At 31.9% G+C, this 24269-nt stretch overlaps 1 protein-coding gene and 1 pseudogene across 5 annotated transcripts; one reads left to right on the forward strand and one right to left on the reverse strand.

Annotated features, from left to right (window-relative positions):
• Nucleotides 1-599: 599 nt before the first annotated feature.
• Nucleotides 600-14661, reverse strand: LOC105678672 (uncharacterized). Of its 5 annotated transcripts, XR_010890025.1 has the most exons (6): nt 14419-14636; nt 13726-13911; nt 13323-13622; nt 12944-13198; nt 11552-11730; nt 600-614 (listed from the first exon to the last, which is right to left on the reverse strand). XR_010890025.1 is itself a non-coding variant. In XM_067354266.1 (5 exons), the coding sequence occupies exon 5, from the start codon at nt 7880-7882 to the stop codon at nt 5270-5272; it is 2613 nt and encodes an 870-aa protein (XP_067210367.1). In that variant the 5' UTR covers nt 7883-11730; nt 13133-13198; nt 13323-13622; nt 13726-13911; nt 14419-14661. The 5 variants fall into 5 exon arrangements, 4 of the variants coding, with proteins under 4 accessions (XP_067210367.1, XP_067210366.1, XP_067210365.1 ...); XM_067354266.1 differs by lacking the exon at nt 600-614 and having other exon boundaries at nt 5270-11730; nt 13133-13198; nt 14419-14661; XM_067354265.1 differs by lacking the exon at nt 600-614 and having other exon boundaries at nt 5270-11730; nt 13726-13905; nt 14506-14660.
• A 778-nt stretch (nt 14662-15439) lies between these two features.
• Nucleotides 15440-23338, forward strand: LOC105678664 (caspase-1-like; annotated as a pseudogene).
• Nucleotides 23339-24269: the final 931 nt, after the last annotated feature.

Genomic DNA, 24269 nt, shown 5'->3' on the forward strand with positions numbered 1-24269 from the left:
TAAAAATGATAATGGAGAAGCTAGTACGCAAAGCAGAAGTTATGAATTTGGAAGCGATGATGATGAAATATAATCAAGTGAGTTTTTAATTTTAATAAATTTCATGACTGTTATTTTATTTTAAATTTGATAATAATGTCGAAAAGTAAAAAAACATTATTATTGAATATAATATACTAATATAATAAAAATGATAATGGAGCAATTAGTGCACAAAGTAGAAGTTATGAACTTGGAAGTGATGATGGTGAAATACAATCAGGTGAGTTTTTAATTTTAATAAATTTTATGAGTTATTTTATTTTAAATTTGATAATAATGTAGTCTTGCACTTTTTACTTTTGGATATTAAGAATACTGTAATAAGATTTGTCGATGAAAATGGAAAAGCTAATATACATTTTGAATATGGAAGCAATGCTGAAATATAATCAAGTGAGTTTTTAATTTTAATAAACTTCATAACTGCCATTTTCTTATAAATTATTATATTATTATATTATATTCGTTAATAATATGCTTTTTACTTTTAAACGTTGGCACTGTGGTAAGATCTGTCGATGAAAATGGAGAGACTAGTGTTCAAAGCAGAAGTTGTGAATCTGAAAGCAATGCTGAAAAATAATCAGGTGAGTTTTTAATTTTAATCAATTTCATAACTGGTATTTTATTTTATAAATTAATATTATTATATTATATTTGATAATAAAATGCTTTCCATTTTTAGACATTAGCATTGTGGTAAGATCTGTCGATGAAAATTTTGAAACTAGTACGCAAAGCAGAAATGATGAATTTGGAAGCAATGCTAAAATACAATCAGGTGAGTTTTTAATTTTAATAAACTTCATGACTGCCATTTTCTTATAAATTATTATATTATATTCGTCAATAATATGCTTTTTACTTTTAGACGTTGGCACTGTGGTAAGATATGTCGATGAAAATGGAGAGACTAGTGTTTAAAGCAAAAGTGAATCTGGAAGCAATACTGAAATACAATCAGGTGAATTTTTAATTTTAATCAATTTTATAACTACCATTTTATTTTAAATTATTATATTATTATATTATATTTGATAATAATATGCTATTTTTACTGTTTAAAAGTAGAAATTTGTCGATGAAAATGGAGAAATTAGTACGCAAAGTAGAAGTTATGAATTTAGAAGTAATATTAAAATACAATCAGGTAAGTTTTTAGTAAATTAATAGGAAAGAAACCATTATTGTGTACTACAAGCAGTTATAAAAGAGATGTGCGTTTTGTCATATTTTATAAGAACACGTGTTTCATTATAAGTAACACTAAAGTAATTATAAAAGTGTACGCTTATTACAAAATTGCAAACAAAACTTCCTCGCCACTTGGAAACTGTGCATTGCAATGAACCTGAAGTTAAAACATTCGCTACGTTACCTAAAGGCAATCCGGAAAGGAAGAAAATAATAGACACTCTTCGAAAAAATGGTAATTTCAAACACAATTTAAACTCAGAAATAAACAATGGAAAACTCATTGTATGTAGGCGTCCTAACGAAAAATATAATAAAAATGCTTTAGGAATAGGGAATAATGTAGGAAAGAAAGAGAGAGAAATAGCTTTTCTCTCTTTCTCTTCTATGTTATTTCCTGTTCCTATTGCCTGTGCTTTTCATTGTGTTTCAGGCTTTACAATATCATATTTAAAAAATCTTGAGAGAACAAGACTTAGGGCCTCAGACTGAAGGCCCTTACCAGATTTGCTGACTTTTAATTTCAAGACAATGTTTTATATTTTATCTGTTAGTAGTCATACAGTAAAATTGTTACCTTTATGTGTTTATTTCTTGCATACATACACATGTATTCTTTGCAATCATTGGTTTGTACACATTTAAAACTTAAGATATAGCAATATTGTGCGTTAGCTAAGATAAAGAGTATAAAACATCATCTTGAAAGTTTGAATAACGGGTTACCAGTCAGCCATTCTACTAAAGTCCTTTATCAATTTTTTTTTTAGATAATGTTAATAATAGTTCAAAAAGTTACGAATCAGAATATTTGCCATCTGATGAAGAATCTGATAAAGAATCCGATGAAAAAGATGAAGAATCCGATTAAAAAATTGAAAATGATAGTCCATGTTCATTGAAACGTAACAAATTACAGAAAGAGAAATCAATTTTATGTACATCAGCGTCTCCAATATCAAATCCAAATATTTCGGCAGAAAATAATACATTTGGATGTAATGATGAAAATATGTCTGTGGACCAATGTAACCAAAAGTCAAAACAAAATTACTGTTACTTCTGTTCAAAATTGCAAACACAACTTCCTCGCCACTTGGAAACTGTGCATTGCAATGAACCTGAAGTTAAAAAATTTGCTACGTTATCTAAAGGCAATCCGGAAAGGAAGAAAATAATACGCACTCTTCAAAAAAATGGTAATTTCAAACACAATTTAAACTCAGAAGTAAACAATGGAAAACTCATTGTTAATACCTTGTGAGCGGTATTATATATTTCCTAGTTAATAGGCTTAATAATCACTGTTTTTTCCTTGTAAGTTTTATTGCGATGTGTTCATAGTACAGGATAAAAAATAATAACGTAACTGTATTATATCTTAACGCCACGTGTGTCAACCAGGCGTTTTTTCTTCGACCTTGCGTGTGGTGTATCCCCTCCACACACACCAATCTCTTTTGTGGCGACACCATTCGGGCCAAAAATGCATAAACAAACAGCGCGCGCAGTACAAATAAAAATAATACACATGCCTTGAATATAATTGAATACGCGCATAACTATGTGAAATAAAGTAAGGTAAATTATCAATATTGCATCAAACAAATACACTTATTAAAATTAGAATGCATAATAACACTAAACAATACCGCCGGCCTTGAAAGATCGTGCTTTCAAAGTTAATCTATTCGTGGATGGGCAAAACACAAATCTTATTTAATGGACGCTGATACGTGCCGGAGCTAGTTCGTACGTCTACTACTCTGATTAAACCATCCTTGCCAGGATGCACCTTTACCACTCGGCCTAAACGCCAACTCATAGGCGGAATGTTTTGCTCACGCAGGACTACCATAGTACCGTTGCTTATCGGCTCATGACGTCTTTTCCATTTATGTCTCTGCTGCATTTGCGTTAGATATTCAATCGACCAACGCTTCCAGAAGCTTTGTCTCATTTGCTCCATGAGTTGATATCGATTGAGACGGTTCACCTTGATATCCGCAACGTCGGGTTCGCAGATCGCGACTAGTGGACGACCAATCAGGAAATGGCCTGGGGTCAAGGCTTCAAGATCATCAGGATCCGCCGACATGGGTGTAAGCGGCCTTGAGTTTAATATAGCCTCTATTTGAGTAACCACGGTCGCCAATTCTTCGAAAGTTAGTGGGGTGGGTCCTACAATTTTTGTCAGTCGAATTTTTACCGGCTTGACCGCGGATTCCCATAGACCCCCCATGTGAGGCAACTGAGGCGGAAGGAAGTGCCATTTAATGGCTTGTTCTGTTAAAAAATCATGAATCTTAACGTCGCTTGCTTTAACTAACAAATACATTTCTTTTAGCGCCTTATTTGCTCCTACGAAATTAGTTCCATTGTCGGAATAAATGGACGTGCATTTACCGCGCCTAGCTATGAATCTTTTTAATGCATTCAAAAACGCAGATGCGGTTAAGTCGGATACAATTTCCAAGTGGACAGCCTTCGTGAGAAAACATACGAAAACGCACAGGTAAGCCTTACCCGTCTTGTTGCGACTAATCTTGATAGCAAAAAGCCCTGCATAGTCTACTCCGCTTTTGGAAAAGGGCGGCAAAGGCAAAACTCGTGATGCAGGTAAAGCGCCCATTAATTGCTCGGCAGGAGAAGCCCGAAACTTGCAACAGACTATGCATTTATGTAGTACCTTTCTAATAATATTTTTTCCTGATATGGGCCAATAGCGTGTACGTATTAAAACCAAAAGAAGTTGCACTCCTGCGTGCAAGTTTTTTAAATGTGTCTCCATTATGATCAAGTGTGTTAAGTGTTGTCCTTTAGGTAAAATTATCGGATGCCTTTGATCATAATCCAACTGAGCTTCTTGCAGTCGCCCTCCAACGCGAAGTAGTCCTCTGGTGTCTAAAAAAGGACGAAGTGATAGTAATTTGCTTTTCGAATGTAGCTCCTGTCCTTGGGACAGCTGACGTATTTCTTCAGGGTATTCTTCCCTTTGTGCTATGCCTAGTAAGGCGAGCATACTGTACTCGAGTTCTTCTACTAGTAGGGGCCCGATGTTATAGTCGTCTCTATTCTTTACCTTCTTCCTTGAGTTGCATATGAAACGCAAACAGTATGCAATTACGCGTCTGAGCTTGGCTAAAGATGAGAACTTGTTTATGATGCTTGCACCTTCTGTAGATGTTGCCATCAGCGCAATGGTTCGCTTTCTTATTTCAGGTAATTCTTCGCTCAATGGAAATGGTGCAGAGCTGTTTAGAATTTCATAATAGTCTCCTTGTAAAAAAGAAGGACCATTCCACCAAAGTTTGTTTGTTTGAATTTCGTCTGGATTAGTTCCACGTGAAAGGATGTCTGCAGGGTTTAGTTCAGAACGCACGTGATGCCATTGCTTCTTGGCCGTTAATTTCTGGATCTCAGCTACTCGATTGGCGACAAAGATGGACCATCTGCTGGGATCTCCTGCTATCCATGAAATTGCTATAGTGGAATCACACCAGAAATGTGCGCTATTAAAATCTACTGTTAAAGATTCTGTTACCCGTTGATATAGCCGAGATAACAACAGCGCACCGCAAAGCTCGAGCCTGGGGAGTGATATAACCTTTAGAGGAGCTATGCGAGATTTAGCACATAATAGCCTGACATGATTGTCCTGAGTAGAATTTGTGCTTCTTATGTATATACAGGCACCATAGGCGCGTTCGGAGGCATCACAAAAGCCGTGCAATTCTACGTGTTTTGAATCGTCGTACAATACACGCCTAGGTATTTTTAGATAATTTAGATGTGAAAGCTTGCCATACCATTTTGCCCATTGAGTATGGAGCTGAGCGGGCAATGATTCGTCCCAATCTAATTTCACTTGCCATAGTTGTTGCATGATCACTTTCGGTGTAAGAATCACTGGCCCTAGAAGTCCCAGCGGGTCGAATATTTGAGCAATACAGGATAGCATTTGTCTCTTTGTTGACCCTTTTAATGGCTTAGTTGCTCTGGTCGTATAGCTTAGCATGTCTTGCTGAGTGTCTCATAATTGCCCAAGAATCTTCGTGTCTTCTCCTAATCGTACTGTTGAATCGACCTGATAAAGGCTTAATAAGGGATGATTTGATTTCCACTTGTGAAGTTCGAATTTGGCTGATTGAAGAATAGTTGTAATGTCTTTTTTCCGTTGCAAAAGATCATTGATGTTGTTACCGCCGGTCAAGAGGTCGTCGACATAAAAATCGCGCATGATTATTTGAGCGGCTTCTGGATATTGCTGCTGTAAGTCCCTTGCTGCCTGATGGAGCGAACGAATAGCTAAGAAGGCTGACCAAGCTTCTCCGTAAGTGACGGTTTGCAACTCGTAGGTCTGTATTTCTTCTTCTGGAGTGAATCTCCATAGTATGCGCTGCAACTTACATTGCTCTTGACTTATTCTTACTTGGCGGTACATTTTTGATATATCAGCGGAGACGGCGTAAGTATGCTGGCGAAAACGCATTATGATGTTGAATAGATCTTGTTGAATGGTAGGCCCTACCATTTGAACGTCATTTAAGGACAGCCCAGAACTTGTTTTTGCTGACGCATCGAAAACGACTCGCAGGCGTGTTGTATCACTGTCGGGCTTGAGAACAGCATGGTGAGGTAAGTAATATGAAATGCTATAATCTTTCGTTTGCAGGTGATCATTCACTGGGTTCGAAACGTGCTTCATGTGTCCGAGGTCCACATATTCCTGCATGAAAGTCGTGTATTGCTCCTTGAGTTTAGGTTGCTTGGACATCCTTCTCTCTACGCTGAAGAATCTGCGTCTAGCCGTTTCGTAAGACTCACCTAGCTGAGCGTAATTATCCTTTAGAGGGATCATCACGACAAACCTTCCATCATTCTGACGTGAGTGTGTTTTTTGGAAATGTTCTTTACACTTCTGTTCATTCGCGGACAGGTGTGATGTCGTTTGTAGCTCTTCAAGCTGCCAGAATTTCTCCAGCTGATTGTGCAACATTGATTGCTGGGCAAGATGGCATTGTACGACCTGTTCAGGCTTAAGATTTGCATTTGCGGTTCCAGATACTACCCATCCTAGCCTGGTCTTCTGGAAAATGGGTTTTTCCTTGCCTATTGAAATTTGCCCAATGCACAATAGCTTCCAGAAAATTTCTGAGCCCAAAATCATGTCTATCTTGCCTGGCAGGTGGAACGTAGGATCTGCTAGCTTGATGTAGGATGGAATTTGGAAAGAGCTTACGTCCACGGTTATGGCTGGAATTTTGTTGGTGACCTTGCTTACGATGATGAATGACAATGTTTCTTGATAGTTGTTAAATCTGGAATGAATCGTAGCGGTTGTTTCCCTTTCAGACGTGGATGCGACGTTATTGACTCCATCTATGATAATATCTGTATTTCGTTGGGGCAATTTCAAGCGTTCGCATAGTTCCAGCGAGATGAAATTGGGCTGTGAGCCCGAATCTAATAAGACTCTGCAGTTGTGCAACTTGTTGGAATAATCTCGAATGTGAATTATTGCTGTCGACAACAAGACGTGCGAGAATGAACCCTGTGTGTGACAAGAAGATAGAGAATTTACGGATTGTGTATCGCTGGCATTAGACGCGCTTGTGCTGTTAGATTCTATTGCGGAGCTTGAGGCGTATTGTTTTGTTACATTTCTGTTTGCCTCAGCCCCTTGGGAAGAGTCATTCGAATCGGCAGCCTTGTTTACATGCAGTAAAGTATTATGATGCTTATGGCATTTTCTACAAGATCCTAGAGTGCATTTTTTACCGTGAAATGGTTTTAAGCAATTATAGCATAATTTGTTGCTCTTGACCTTCTCAAGGCGAGCTTGAATTGTCATGTTTCGGAATATAAGACATTCAAATATTCTGTGAGTGTTTTGACAAACTGGACATGTTGAACCTTCTACGCTAACGTGAGCTTGTAATTGATTGGGTTGTTTAACCGTGTGCTGTTTCAAATGACTCTGTACAGTTTTGGATAGATTAAGTGTGCTAGCGCGCGCTAAGGCCTCTAAGAAGGAGCATCTTGTTTCCAAAAAATTGATAAAGTTCTCCATGCTTGGAAGTTCTTCTTTATCTGCTCTTTCGGACTCCCATTCCCTTCTAGTGTGGCTATCTAATTTTGGAATGAATAATTGAATGAGTAGCGTATCCCAACTGTCTGTGGGTTGTTCTAGCCGTTTTAATGTGCGCAAGTGTTGCAATATTGTATCGACTATTTGTCTGAGAGAAGAATGTGATTCCTTTGAAATGCATGGAAAGTTTATTAATGCCTGAACGTGATTTTGAATGATTGTTTTATTGCCCTTGTATCGTTTGTTTACGATTTCCCAGGCGATTTGATAATTTTCATTTATCACCTCCAACGATTCAATGAGTTTGTATGCATCGCCTACTAATGACCATCTCAGATAATGCAATTTATCTATGGCGGGTAGTGCTTCATTGTCGTGAATCATGGAGGTGAAAGTATCACGAAATGGCAGCCATTCTTCCCATCTACCGTCAAATTTGGGAATTTCGATAGTAGGAAGACGCATTTTGTTTTGCTGAATTATATTTATAGGTTGATTTAATGTGTGAACTCGTTGTTCCTGTGGCATAGCGTTTGTTTGTAATGTTGAAATCATGTTTCTGGCTGTAGTGACTGAACGGTGAAATTTGTTTTCAAAGGTATCACGTTCTCCACTCTCAAGTTCAATTTCATTGAGATCTTCCAGCTCGGTTTGTACCGCGTCAAAATCCTTCCATATTGACTCAATTTTTTCCAAGCGCGATGCCGTTTCTTGTCTTTTTTGCTCATCATCAATACAATCGTTTAGAAAATTAATGAATCAAGTCAACTTAGCTTTAATATGACTTCTTTTCTTAATTAGTATTTGTTCCGCCATTTTGAGGTTAAGAAAACGTAACCGAAAATTATTCTACGAAGGCCGTGAAATCTCGTGTCTACGATTCAATATGGAAAAATATGACGGATGCTTTCTCTGTGTAAAGAAAAGAATTAAAACGACCTAACTTATTGTTAGTGTGTATATCTTTGCTTGTACTTAGCTCGTTGTGTGTTTAGTTTGTGTGTTCCGGATCCATAGGTTATTGTTGCCGATCCGGCTCGAAGGACCATTTGTTAATACCTTGTGAGCGGTATTATATATTTCCTAGTTAATAGGCTTAATAATCACTGTTTTTTCCTTGTAAGTTTTATTGCGATGTGTTCATAGTACAGGATAAAAAATAATAACGTAACTGTATTATATCTTAACGCCACGTGTGTCAACCAGGCGTTTTTTCTTCGACCTTGCGTGTGGTGTATCCCCTCCACACACACCAATCTCTTTTGTGGCGACACCATTCGGGCCAAAAATGCATAAACAAACAGCGCGCGCAGTACAAATAAAAATAATACACATGCCTTGAATATAATTGAATACGCGCATAACTATGTGAAATAAAGTAAGGTAAATTATCGATATTGCATCAAACAAATACACTTATTAAAATTAGAATGCATAATAACACTAAACACTCATTGTATGTAGGCGTCCTAACGAAAAATATAATAAAAATGCTACAGACTATGAGGTATGTGCAAAACGTAACTTTAAAAAAAAAAAAAACTATACTACATCATTCTCGAAAGTGCCTTAAAAAAGATTTTAGTAAAAATAAGTGCATATATATATATATATAATGATTATGAAAAGAAGTGACTTGCAGAGTACATTCTTTGACAAATCAAATATTAGCGAAAATAATATTTCCCGTAACAAAAGACGATAACATGACAAAATAGCACGATTGATGAACTGATTGTATTATATGGAAATAAACTAACTATTAAATACTCAGCACAACACCAAATAATAAATGCAAAATTGCGTCTTCTTGGACGATTCTTTATAGCACGTTAAAAAAAATGTTTTTATGTACAATGTAATAAGTAGTCGCACACATGCTTCAATAATGTTGATAAAAATGTAGAAAATTTCAAATCTTTCTATCATCCAAGTGTGTATGACGATTGTGTTTCTACAATAAATGTAGTTACACAATATGACAAAGAGAAATGGATGTATAAAACTCCAGCAGTAGCGTCTACATTAATTTATTTACATTATTGAAGCATGTGGAAAACTTATTGCAGTGTCAATAAAAACCTTTTTATTGCCGTGAATCAAAGAAAAAAAATCAGTGAAAGATTTTTTACAATTGTTAATCATGGACATCCAAACAAGTGTTAACAAAACTGTTACTGAAACACAATCAGCTCAGGAGAGACAAAATAGGATAATCCTGCCATCAATGCAAGATATTAAAAAATTATACGATCATTTGGCAAACTTGAGAAAAAAGTTTTACATGGCATTAGAAAAGTCGTTTTCTTACAAAAACTGGATTTCTTTAGCAGAGGCAACGTTAACTTCAATCCATGTGTTCAATAGACGACGGGCTGGTGAAATAGAGCGCATACTTATCGAAGATTTCAAAAATCATGAAAAAATAAATAATAATATGTATGGCGATATATATGCATCTTTATCAAAGGAAAATAGAAAAATAGCAAACAATTATTGTCGATTCTGCATAAGAGGAAAATTAGAACGTACGGTGCTTGTGTTATTGATTAATAAACTGCTCAGGATATGAGCATAAATGGGAAATAACAGTTTAAGACTTAAGTCTTAAATGTAAACTAATGCACAAGCTTTAGCGAATGCTTTATAATTCATTATTACGTTTAATTTTTCGCATTTGTATTCATAAATGTGCTCTAAATTGTATGCAGTAAGTTGCCACGTGTTTCCGTAATATTGTACCATATAAAACTGATAATTCACTTGCATTGCATTTTGTTGTGAACCTTATACATTAAGATACAGACTCTAAGATCTTTTTTATTGCCGTGTAATCCAAAAATATACAGGTTTTCTCATGGTACTTTAGCTTTTTCACGAAACTGCAAAATCAGATTGATGCATTTAAGGATATGAGCACAAATATGAAGTAACAGTTTAAGACAGACTTAAGTTTTAGACGTAACGCACAAACTTTGGCCTTAAAATTCATTAATTCAATACATTTAATTCTAAAGAAAAAGAAAAGGAAACAGTCCTTGAAGAATTTACTGTACACGTGAAGAACTTAACGCTACCATATTTGGAAGAAATTCAAGAAATGAAAAGGAAGTACAAATGTCTATCTCATCGGACATCGCCGCAAATAAAGAAACATGGATATATAATCAACAAAAAAAACATGATATTATGGTAACGGCTACTTTTATTACAAGATAATAAATATTAATTTTTACTTATTAAATTTTAATAAGTATCATTTTTTTATAAATGTTTAGATCTCTTGTTTCTTGTCATTTAAACATGTCTACAACTGGATAATTTTCATATATTTTTTTAAGATGTCCTGAATGTCGCAACGAAAAGAGATGAAAATGTTAGAATTCATTGTTATATACGCCAAAGCTTGAGCATTATTTTACATCTAAGACTTGAAGCCTGTCTTAAACTGTTACGAAGACAGAAAAAAATTATCTTTTACGTGTAATATATGTGCATATACTTTTTAACAGTATTAGGTATACAAAGAGGATACGTACTGTAAGATTTATTTATGAAGCACAAGAGAGTTATACAGTTAATTGAAATTAATTTTCTCTCTCTCAATAAGCTATAAATTTAGAAAAATTTTTAAAACATTAATTCTAGATAATCTAATTCTTAATATAAATATACTTAATATTGAAAATGCGAAAAAATAGAAGCTTTTTTTAAAATATTCTGAATTTTTCTAAAAGCCAAACAAAAAAATCGATAATTCTAAGATATATCCGGTCTATAAAATGCTTCCATCATAGCTTTCATTAAATCTTATAAATTTAATAATTATATTTTTAAAAATGTAACATTTGTGCTCATACCTTTAATTTCAATGATGTCAATGTTTCGGATTTGGGCTACATTCATGGGACATGCAGAAAAAATACATTGATATTATAGACAACTCCTAGCAAGCAAGGATATTCTTAAAATCTCACAATAATTAAAAGCAGTCCAAGGAAACACAAAAGATTTAAATGAATTTTTATCCCGTACGTTTTTGAACTACCTGCTATTAACAAATATAAGTACAGATATCTTGCAGCCTGTATTGTAATGCAGATTCGCAAAAAAATCAAGTAAATCTTCAGTTTAATAAGATATATAATTTTACGAAAACATGTGCTAACATAAATATATATGTATTGCTATACATGTTTCTATTTATAAAAAAAATATCTATACCGATGATAGAAACGATACGATGATGATATTTGTTATTGTCATATTCCTGTGCAAGTTACTTTCTTCCCATAAGGTATATCCGCTGTTACTTTAAAGTGTTGATACTGTTGATTATCTTCGATGCTACTTCAATGCTGCTTCAGTTTAATTTCTGCAGGAGAAGTAAACGGCACATAAATCTGAAATAAATAAAATAATGAATAATTAATCAGTAATCTAGTTAATATGAGATATGACATTAGGCACAACTATTCAATTGAATCATAAGTAATGAAAATAAATTTAAATAAAAAAAGATACTTGTGACTTAATATACAAAAATGAGATATCAGATTTGCAAAAATGATATATTATAATCAAAGATCCAGAGTAGATTTTATATCATTTAAAGAATTTTGATTGAGATTACAATACTTGACAAACAATATTCAAGGGTGTATAAAGAAATTGTACAAAGCTATCATAATTAAATTTAAAAAAAATTAAAATCTGATAAAAATTAGTTTAAAATTGTAGCATTGAAGACAACCAACAATATTAATACTTTAATCATGGATCTTTTTCTATTATAATGCATATAAAATCTTGAATTGTATTTTTTAAATATATGCTTTATACAAGGCAGTGACGAAAAAAATATAATTAAGGGCTTGTTCGTTTTAGCTGCACTGGGGCAGCTCTGGGTCTGCTCTAAACAAGATAATACAGGACAAACTATTTATCTGTCCTGTATTATCCTGTGTAGAGCAGAACCAGAGCAGCCCCAGTGTAGCTAAAACGAACAAGCCCTATGAGTAACTGTATATATATATATAAATCTATGTTTTAATATAATTGAAAATGTTTTATTTGTACTTATCATGTACTTTAACTGTATAAGAAATGAGAATGTCAGAAATAAAGATAATTACTTCTGAAATTCTCACAAAGATATTCTTATGTTTTATTCTTATCTATTGCTATTGTAAGCAGTTATACATTACATTAAAAAAAGAGAAATGCTTTTAATCACAACGTAATATTCTGTAAAAATATATAAATAAAAATAAAAAATATATAAAAAAATGTATCTGATTTTTCACTAAAGATCAAAGGAATGATATTACGAGTAAAAAACTGAATGCATAAAAATTGAGCACTCAAAAGAAAGATAATGCTTCAAATTGCTGTTTTCAGTTTAAATACGATACTCGCATTAAGACAAATTATTTGTAAAATTATTTAAAAAACAATGAAATTTATAGAAAAGATTATATGTAAAATATAATACACACATTTTATCAGTAAACTACAACATGTAAAATTGCAGATACTTGCGTCATTACAGTTTTACTAAACAATATGATCTACGATACTTTAAGTAGATAGACATAAATGCATAATTTTCTTTACCCTGCATACTATGAAAGTCCATTTTTTTGAGACATGAATTTTATAAAACGTGCATAGAAGTAATGCATGGAATTTGTTTTTGCTGATGCATAGTACCATCATCAAGCGTGTTTGACTCAATGTCTAAAGCGACACGTTGGCACATGAATATCAACAGAGTTAGTAAGTCATGCCGAGTACTGTTCTTACATAATTCCATGCACAACACTGGCATGAACCATGATCCATGACTGATGTTCCTCCAGGAATAATAACCTGTTAATTCCAAAAATTATTTATAAATTATAAACAAAAGCGAACAATTGTGTTGATTTATAATAATTAACAATTTAATTTTTTATAGAACTCTAACATTTATCCACAAATAGCAATACAATACCTAGTATCGTGAAATATGCAATGAAAAAATCTGCTTGTAAGAGATAACAGAAAGTCGTAGCTGGTTGCCCATTTGTTTCAATACGTTCCTTAAGAGCATTATCTGGATCTAGTTTATTGACCTGGCAAACTTGTGTAAAGGACAATTTGCTGTCCAAAGTAGGGTATCTATCGGCAGTAAAGTGATACCAAGGGGAATCTGCTTTGTAAGAAGCTTCGTCGGCATAGATAAAAACAAATTCACCATGACCTCACATGGCTGCTACTAAACAATCATGATCAGAATGATCCATGTCTGCTACTGTAAAGAAAATAATTTATTTGTAACAAAATAAGTAAATATATCTTTCATGGAAAATTTTGTATAAATAAAAAGATAAAGATTATAAAAATATATTGCTTACCATATGTTTATGATCTTCAAGTTTTATAGTTTGATAAAATGGACATTGTCCTCAAGTCGACCACAGTCAGTTGTGGGAGTGGTGTGCCACGATAACGTTTGTCTTGTATTGGCACATAAGGACCTAAGCAGAATGGCTCTTATGTCTAAAGTCTTACAAAACAGCCATTCTGCTTAGGCCCTATATCTGAAATGAGTAAAATTATGAATGATCAATTAATAATCTAGGGTACGATTAAAAGTAACGCTACAAATGCTTTCAAGTATTTCTTTTCCCTTTTTATTTCAATAAAATTTGTTTGTAGCGTTAGGGGCTGAGCACAATGAAAAGCACAGGCAATAGGAACAGGAAATAACATAGAAGAGAAAGAGAAAAAAGCTATTTCTCTCTCTTTCTTTCCTATATTATTCCCTGTGATTTTCATTGTGCTCAGCCCCTTACATTGGCCGTATCCCAGGTTATTGTGAGACATAGATATTAAATAAAACTATTCAATTGAATTATTATTATTAACTTTCTTAAGATCGATTTTTCCACCAACAGTTAACTTTGATCTTAAGTTAAGTTGTGTCTATCTTTTTTAGATGAAATATAAAAAGGAAGAGGATACAATTTGAGATTAAAGTTAAATGATGGTGAAAAAACCGGCCCTTAATGATAATGAATTTAATTAAAAGAAACGGAAGTACCTACACGTGGTTTAATAAAAAATATTGTACCAGGTTTTTAAGAATTAATAAATTCTAAAAAAGAAAAATTATATATTATAAAAAAGGTTACGTTTTGTCTATCACTTTCGATTTGTAGTTTAACGACTTAAAGAAAAATGCGTCGTTTTATCACGTTATGACTGCGGTCGATTTGAAGACAAATGCGTAGCTCGCAAAATGCGTTGCACGATCTTGGCGGCAACCACAGATGTCTATACTAGTACTAGATCGCTAACTTCGTCAAAAGAGCTGAGGCCGGCAGGATTTCCGGTTTCGGCCATGACACCCTACAACAAAATGGCCGCTCAACAACTGCTCAACAACTGCTCAACAACTGCTCAACAACTGCTCAACAACTGCTCGGCATCTTTCAAGAATTTTTACAATATTATCAATTTGTATCACCACGCCGGGTATCACATGTGCATACGCACGTACAGATATACACATACACACGCATTGTCGCCATTTTGTTGTAGGGTGTCATGGCCGAAACCGGAAATCCTGCCGGCCTCAGCTCTTTTGACGAAGTTAGCGATCTAGTACTAGTATAGACATCTGTGGTTGCCGCCAAGATCGTGCAACGCATTTTGCGAGCTACGCATTTGTCTTCAAGTCGACCGCAGTCATAACGTGATAAAACGACGCATTTTTCTTCAAGTCGTTAAACTACAAATCGAAGGTGATAGACAAAACATAACCTTTTTTATAATATATAATTTTTCTTTTTCAGAATATATTAATTCTTAAAAACCTGGTACATAATTTTTTATTAAACCACGTGTAGGTATTTCCGTTTCTTTTAATTAAATTCATTATCATTAAGGGCCGGTTTTTTCACCATCATTTAACTTTAATCTCAAATTGTATCCTCTTCCTTTTTATATTTCATCTAAAAAAGATAGACACAACTTAACTTAAGATCAAAGTTAACTGTTGGTGGAAAAATCGATCTTAAGAAAGTTAATAATAATAATTCAATTGAATAGTTTTATTTAATATCTATGTCTCACAATAACCTGGGATACGGCCAATGTAAGGGGCTGAGCACAATGAAAATCACAGGGAATAATATAGGAAAGAAAGAGAGAGAAATAGCTTTTTTCTCTTTCTCTTCTATGTTATTTCCTGTTCCTATTGCCTGTGCTTTTCATTGTGCTCAGCCCCTAACGCTACAAACAAATTTTATTGAAATAAAAAGGGAAAAGAAATACTTGAAAGCATTTGTAGCGTTACTTTTAATCGTACCCTAGATTATTAATTGATCATTCATAATTTTACTCATTTCAGATATAGGGCCTAAGCAGAATGGCTGTTTTGTAAGACTTTAGACATAAGAGCCATTCTGCTTAGGTCCTTATGTGCCAATACAAGACAAACGTTATCGTGGCACACCACTCCCACAACTGACTGTGGTCGACTTGAGGACAATGTCCATTTTATCAAACTATAAAACTTGAAGATCATAAACATATGGTAAGCAATATATTTTTATAATCTTTATCTTTTTATTTATACAAAATTTTCCATGAAAGATATATTTACTTATTTTGTTACAAATAAATTATTTTCTTTACAGTAGCAGACATGGATCATTCTGATCATGATTGTTTAGTAGCAGCCATGTGAGGTCATGGTGAATTTGTTTTTATCTATGCCGACGAAGCTTCTTACAAAGCAGATTCCCCTTGGTATCACTTTACTGCCGATAGATACCCTACTTTGGACAGCAAATTGTCCTTTACACAAGTTTGCCAGGTCAATAAACTAGATCCAGATAATGCTCTTAAGGAACGTATTGAAACAAATGGGCAACCAGCTACGACTTTCTGTTATCTCTTACAAGCAGATTTTTTCATTGCATATTTCACGATACTAGGTATTGTATTGCTATTTGTGGATAAATGTTAGAGTTCTATAAAAAATTAAATTGTTAATTATTATAAATCAACATTGTTCGCTTTTGTTTATAATTTATAAATAATTTTTGGAATTAACAGGTTATTATTCCTGGAAACATCAGTCATGGATCATGGTTCATGCCAGTGTTGTGCAATTATGTAAGAACAGTACTCGGCATGACTTACTAACTCTGTTGATATTCATGTGCCAACGTGTCGCTTTAGACATTGAGTCAAACACGCTTGATGATGGTACTATGCATCAGCAAAAACAAATTCCATGCATTACTTCTATGCACGTTTTATAAAATTCATGTCTCAAAAAAATGGACTTTCATAGTATGCAGGGTAAAGAAAATTATGCATTTATGTCTATCTACTTAAAGTATCGTAGATCATATTGTTTAGTAAAACTGTAATGACGCAAGTATCTGCAATTTTACATGTTGTAGTTTACTGATAAAATGTGTGTATTATATTTTACATATAATCTTTTCTATAAATTTCATTGTTTTTTAAATAATTTTACAAATAATTTGTCTTAATGCGAGTATCGTATTTAAACTGAAAACAGCAATTTGAAGTAATATCTTTCTTTTGAGTGCTCAATTTTTATACATTTAGTTTTTTTACTCTTAATATCATTCCTTTGATCTTTAGTGAAAAAACAGATAATTACTGTTACTTTAATGACTATAAACTTTTTTACATATTTTTTATTCTTATTTATATATCTTTACAGAATACGTTGTGATTAAAAGCATTTCTCTTTTTTTAATGTAATGCATAACTGCTTATGATAAATACTTAAGAATAAAACATAAGGATATATATGTTTGTGAGAATTTCGGAAGTAATTATCTTTACTTCTGACATTCTCATTTCTTATGCAATCAAAATACATGATAAGTACAAATAAAAGATTTATCAATTATATTAAAACATAGATTTATATATACAATTACTCTTAATTATATTTTTTCCGTCACTGCTTTGTATAAAACATATATTTAAAACATACAATTAAAGATTTCATGCCCATAGTATAATAGAAAAAGATCCATGATTAAAGTATTAATATTGTTGGTTGTCTTCAATGCTACAATTTTAAACTGATTTTTATCAGATTTCAATTTTTCCTTAGTTTTATTATGATAGCTTTGTACAATTTCTTCATATATCTTTGAATATCGTTTGCCAAGTATTGTAATCTCAATCAAAATTCTTTAAATGACATAAAATCTACTCTGAATCTTTGATTACAATATATCATTTTTCAAATCTGATATCTTATTTTTGTATAAAGTCAAAAGTATCTTCTGTTTCTTTTATTTAAATTTATTTTCATTACTTATGATTGAATAGATGAATTGAATAGTTGTGCCTAATGTCATATTATCTCATATTAACTAGATCACTGATTAATTATTCATTATTTTATTTATTTCAGATTTATGTGTCGTTTCCTTCTGCAGAAATTAAACTGAAGCAGCATTGAAGTAGCGTCGAAGATATTCAACAGTATCAACCCTTTAAAGAGGCAGCGAATATACCTTATAGGAAGAAAGTGCAATTTGCAAGTACAAGAATATGACAATAACAAATATCATCGTCGTATCGTTTCTATCATCGGTATAGATATTTTTTTTATAAATAGAAACATGTATAGCGATATATATATATTTAAGTTGGCATATGTTTTCGTAAAATCATATACCTTATAAAATTGAAGATTTACTTGCATTCTTTTGCGAATCTTTGCATTACAATACAGGCTCCAAGATATCTGTACCTATCTTTGTTAATAGTAGGTAGTTCAAAAACATACGGATTAAAAATTCATTTAAATCTTCTGTGTTTCCTTGGACTGCTTTTAAATATTATGAGATTTTAAGAATATCCTTGCTTGCTAGGAGTTGTCTATAATGTCGATGCATTTTTTTTGCGTGTCCCATGAACGTAGCCAACATTCATGAGACATGCAGCATTCTGAAACATTGACATAATTGAGATTAAATTTTATACATTAAGTTTCCATGTGTTTCTATAAAATTACCATGCAAAATTGATGACTTACTTGCATTGCATTCCGTAGCAAATTTTCGCATTAAATCGCAATACATTAGGTCATTGAATATTTTAGGAGAGAATATGTCCAAAACAAAAATTTTATCGGTATTAAAAATAAGCAAATTTCGAATTAACATGTATAAGGTGAAGAATTGAACTTGTCACAAATCTAATATTTCTGAAACCTCTCAGTAAACAATTCAGGAAGCAAAAAGTTATAGCACTGAGTCATTGCACGTTTGTCGAGATCAAACCGTGCGTTTCATTATTACTAAATTATTTGCTGCGAGATTTTAGATATATTAGATTTGTAACAAGTTCGATTTGTGACCTTAAGTTAAAAATAAAAATATTGTTATATTTCAAAAATATTACATAACACCTTTATTCTTTTACCTAGCATATTTTCTGTTAAAAATGGAAAATTAAGTCTAATATAAATTTTTTTTATCTAACAAATTCGTTGTATTGTTTCTATCGTCATTATAGACATTTTCTTTATTTTCTTCGTCGTCTGATAAAAATTCACTTAAATATTCAATTTTTCATCATACGTATGTTTATTTGAAATTTACTTATTTAATACTGATAAAATATTTGTTTTAGGATATTCTCTCATTTTACATCTAATGACCTAATGTATGTATTTTAATGCAAAAATTCGCTATGGAATGCAATGCAAGTAAATCATCAATTTTTTATGGTATACATTTATGGAAACACGTGGCTATTTAATGCATAAAATTTAATCTCAATATTATTGATGTTTAAGATTTGGGTACATTCATGGGACATGTAGAAAAAAATTAAAAAAACAAGTTAATTTAAAATCCTAAAAGATGTTTATTTTTTACTAAAATAATTTTCCTCCTCAATCTAATATTCTTTAGTATTCTACTTATTGTACACGCAACCAGAATAGGAACTTTGATAAATCGGTGCAAAATACTTGCTGGATCTTTTCTTCCGTTTATTAAGTTTTTGTACATTATTCTCTAGATTGTATGATTGTATATTTAGGTCATTGGATGTATTAGAAGAGATGTGTCTGAAACAAATATTTTATCAGTATTAACAATTAATAAATTTCGAAAAAACATAAATAAGATAAAAAATTGAACTTGTCACAAATCTAATATATCTGAAATCTCTCAGCAAATAATTAAGGAAGCAAGAAGTTTTAGCACAGAGCTGTTGCTCGTTTGTCGAGTTCAAACCAGGCAATTTCATAATTACTAAGATATTTGACAGATTTCACATATATTTGTAGTAAGTTCAATTTAAATTACTTAAATTAAAAATGTCCTTAAATTAGAAATGGAAATATTGTCATATTTCAAAAATATTATGTAATACCTTCATTTTTTTGCCTAGTATATTTTCTGTAAGAAAATTAAGTCTAATATAAGTTACCCGAAGATAAATTTTCTTTATCTAACAAATTTGTTGTATCATTTCTATTGTCATAAAAATTGTCTGATAAAAATTTATTTGAATTTTTTGATAAAATATTTGTTTCCTTGGACCGCCTGTAAATATTGTGAGATTTTAAGAATATCCCTGCTTGCTAGGGATTGTCTATAATGTTGTCGATGAATTTTTTCTGCATGTCCCATGAATGTTGCCAAATCCGAAACATCGATATCATTGAAATTAAATTTTATACAGTAAGTTGCTACATGTTTCCGTAAAATTGTATCACGTAAAATTGATGATTTACTTGCATTGCATTCCGAAGCGAATTTTCGCATTAAAATACAAGCTCGAAGATATCTGTATCTATCTTTGTTATTACCGGGTAGTCCAAAAACATATGGGTTTTCTCGTGGCACTTTAGCTTTTTCACGAAACTGCAAAATTATATTGATGCATTTAAGCAATTCATTCGTCAATAATACAGGCACCGTACGTCCTAATTTTCCTCTTATACAAAATCGACAATAATTGTTTGTTATTTTTCGATTTTTCTTTGATAAAGATGCATATATATCGCCATACATATTTTTATTTATTTTTTCATGAGTTTTAAAATCTTTGATAAGTATGCGCTCTATTTCACCAGCCCGTCATCTATTGAACACAGGATTGAAATTAATGCCTCTGCTAAAGAAATCCAATTTTTGTAAGAAAACGACTTTTCTAGTGCCATGTAAAACTCTTTTCTCAAGTTTACCAAATGAGTGTATAATTTTTTAACATCTTGCGTTAATGGCAGAATTATTCTTTTTTGTCTTTTTTGAGCTTATTGTATTTCAGTAACAGTTTTGTTAACGCTTGTTCCGACAATTATAAAAAATATGTTAATGACAATTGTAAAAAATATATGTATCCAAGGAATAAACACAAAAAATGCTACAGACTGTGAGGTATGCGCAAAATTTTTTTTGTTTTCCCAAAAAATGCGGCAAAATCTTTGACTGATTTTTTTTCTCTGATTTACCTGTTTTTATGTACACTGTAATAAGTAGGTTTCCTACATGCTTCAATAATGTAGATAAACTAGATGCTACTGCTGGAGTTTTATACATCCGTTTCTCTTTGTCGTATTGTGCAACTACATTTACAGTAGAACCTCGTTTATCCGACCTTCGATTAACCGACGTTCCGCGTAATCCGAGGCACTGAATTCATCCGAGCACTCCGTATTAACCGAGGCGGTTGCGCGGATAATATGGAAAAACTCGGATAATACGGAACAAAGCCATGTAGGCGCGCGTAGTATATATGTAGTTCGTTGTTGCTATTTTGTTTCAACATGCGTAAACTTGTACAAGCTTGTTACGGTGTTGCAAACTAAATACAGCAGTTCCAATCCTAGAATTGTGATGGCTCAGAAACGGAAAAAGATTGTAGTGAGTGTGATGCAGAAATTAGAAGCAATAAAAAGATTGGATAGTGGCGAAATTATCCGAAAAGTTTTCCGTATTATCCGAGATTTCGGTTATCTGAGGTATGCTCCTCCCACATTACCTCGGATAATCGAGGTTCTACTGTATTGCAGAAACACAATCATCGTACACACTTGGATGATAGAGACTTGAAATTTTCGACATTTTTCTGTATTTTTCTTAATGCTATAAGAAATCGTCCAAGACGCAATTTTGAACGTATCATGTCGTGTTGGTGCTGTGCTGTGTATTTAATACTTAGTTTATTTCCATGTAATACAATCAATTCATCAAATTGTGCTGCTCTCACCAATATTTGCTAAAATCTTTTTTAAGGCGCTTTCGAGTTCGTGAATGATGCCGTATAGTTTTTTTTTTAATCTTTACGTTTTGCACATATCTCGTAGTCTGTAACATTTTTTTGTATTTATTCCTTTTATACATACATTTATTCCTCGCAAATGTTTGTGTATACACATTTAAAACTTAAGATATAGCAATATTGTGCGTTAGCTAAGATAAAAAGTATAAAACATTTTCTTGAAAGCTTGAATATCAGGATAGTTACTAATCAGCCGTTCTAGTTAGGTAGAATCTATTTTTATCTTAGATAACATTAATAATGGCTTAAAAATAGTAGTGAATTAGAATATTTTACGTTTCAATGAACATGGACTATCAATTTTAGATTCTTCATCGGATTCTTCATCAGATGATAAATATGTTTTTTTCTGCCTATAAATATAGTCAAATCCGAAACATTAACACCATTGAGATTAAGAGTAGAAGTACAAAGTAATGCACAAAATAACGCACGAGCTTTGGCATATGCCTTAGAATTTATTGTTACATTTAATTCTAAAGCATACGCCAAAACTTTGTACGTTATTTTACATCTAACACTTTAAATCTGTCTTAAACTGTTATTTCGCATTTGTGATGAAAACATTGAAGAGAGAAATAGGTTATCTTTTTCGTACAATCTATGTGCATATATTCTTTTACATATTCTTTTATATTAGGCATGCAAAAAGTACTGTAAGATTCACTTATGAAGCAACAAGAAAATTATGCAGCTAATTTGAATTAATTTTCCCGCAATAAGCTATATAGATAAGCTAAATAGATGTAGAAATAGAATTTTTAAAACATTAATTCTAGATTTTATATAAATATAATAATTTAAAATATATTAATGTTGAAAATGTGAAAAAATAGAAGCTTTTTTTGTTAAAATATTCTTAATTTTTCTAAAAATCATAGATTGAAAAGTTGATAACTCTAATCCGATGTCTATAAAATACTCTTCTATTATAGGTTTCGTTAAATCACATAAACATAATAATTATATTTTTTCGACAAAAGGTAACATATAATTTAAAAATGTTACAATATGTTGTACTCGAGATTAAGCAAAAGATAAAGTTACAATGGTAAAACTCGATTTGTAAACTTATTAAAAAATTTTAAAAAGTTCTAGTTATAATAAGATTCCATATGCTGCATCAATTATCTTTTATTAATTTCATCACGTAACATGACTTTGTTTTATCAGCTCTTTGTTTTGTTTCATATTATCATTATTGTTCAATTATTGACATATGTGTGCACATGTCACTTACATGATAATTGATAATTGATAATTGCTTACATGAGAAAAATTGCTTAATCTTATGAATTGCGAATGGATAAAAAAATGATCAGGGATATTATATGTAGTGTATATTTTATGATCATTATCGACTGTTTTTCCATTTATTTTCAATTCCATTAATTTAATATCCATTAATGTGATAATTGCTCAAATAATAGTTGACATTAGAAATTGAAAACAAAATATAAACATTCTATCTTTAATGTTTATTATAATTTTAATAAATATTGTTAATGTGTTCCTTTCCAACATCTAACGATGACACCAAACGAGACGTACCAAAGTTATAATTTAGTCATGTAAACTAGTTTTCCTTCTCAATGTATCTAATATTCTTTACTTATTGTACATACAACAAAAATACGAATTTTAATAAATTGATGCAAAATACTTATTGAATCTTTTTTCTCGTTTATTAATTTCTTGTGATTTTATCTCATTCATAAAAAATTACCGTCAAAGTTCAAATAATATGTTACTTTTTATTCCAACAGAAAAACTGCATCATTAAACAAAAAGTTATATGCATATATATATGAACATGATAATATCATTTTATCTTTGTAATGATATCATTTTATCTTTTGTAATAAACAACAGGATATTATTTTAACTCTGACGATAATTTGTTGTAGATGTACGGCGAAGAATTTCGACGTTTCGGAAGATATCACGACTAGTCACGTGATGTTTTTGACCTTGAAATAGGTGAGCGTCAAATGTCAATAATTGAGGCTGCATTTTACTTCACATATGCGTGCGCATTTTATATAGTATAACTACATAATTATATTAGTGAAATGAAATATAGCCTTAATTATTGACATTCATCTGTTTCCAGATCACATAATATTGCAAAACTAGTCAGGTGACATGTTCCGAAATGCTGAAATACTTCGCCACCATGAAAATTACCGTACGTCAATGCGAAAAATTACCGTCAGAATTGGAATAATATGATACCTTTTATTCCAACAGAAATAATTATATTATAAAATCAAAATTTATATCATATACATGAACACTGGCAAAAATATTACAATCCAAATGTGCCATTGTTTCATTAATTCTTATTAATGATGTAAAAGGTTTTGAAAGTATTTAATATTAAAGTGGAACAGATCCCTAAACTTAAAAAAAAGTGGAAAATATTAGCCATTCACTCATATTTATGTTCATTAATATGACTATTATTTTAATTACAAATGTTATGCATTAAATATATGTAAAAGTGCTTTCCATTTAAGGAATGGCATAATCATACTGTTTTATTTTAGGAAAACAAGGAGTGATCCAATATACTGATCATTAGATAATAGCA

Source organism: Linepithema humile, chromosome 4 (genome assembly GCF_040581485.1).
Source record: "Linepithema humile isolate Giens D197 chromosome 4, Lhum_UNIL_v1.0, whole genome shotgun sequence".
Taxonomy (NCBI): domain Eukaryota; kingdom Metazoa; phylum Arthropoda; class Insecta; order Hymenoptera; family Formicidae; genus Linepithema; species Linepithema humile.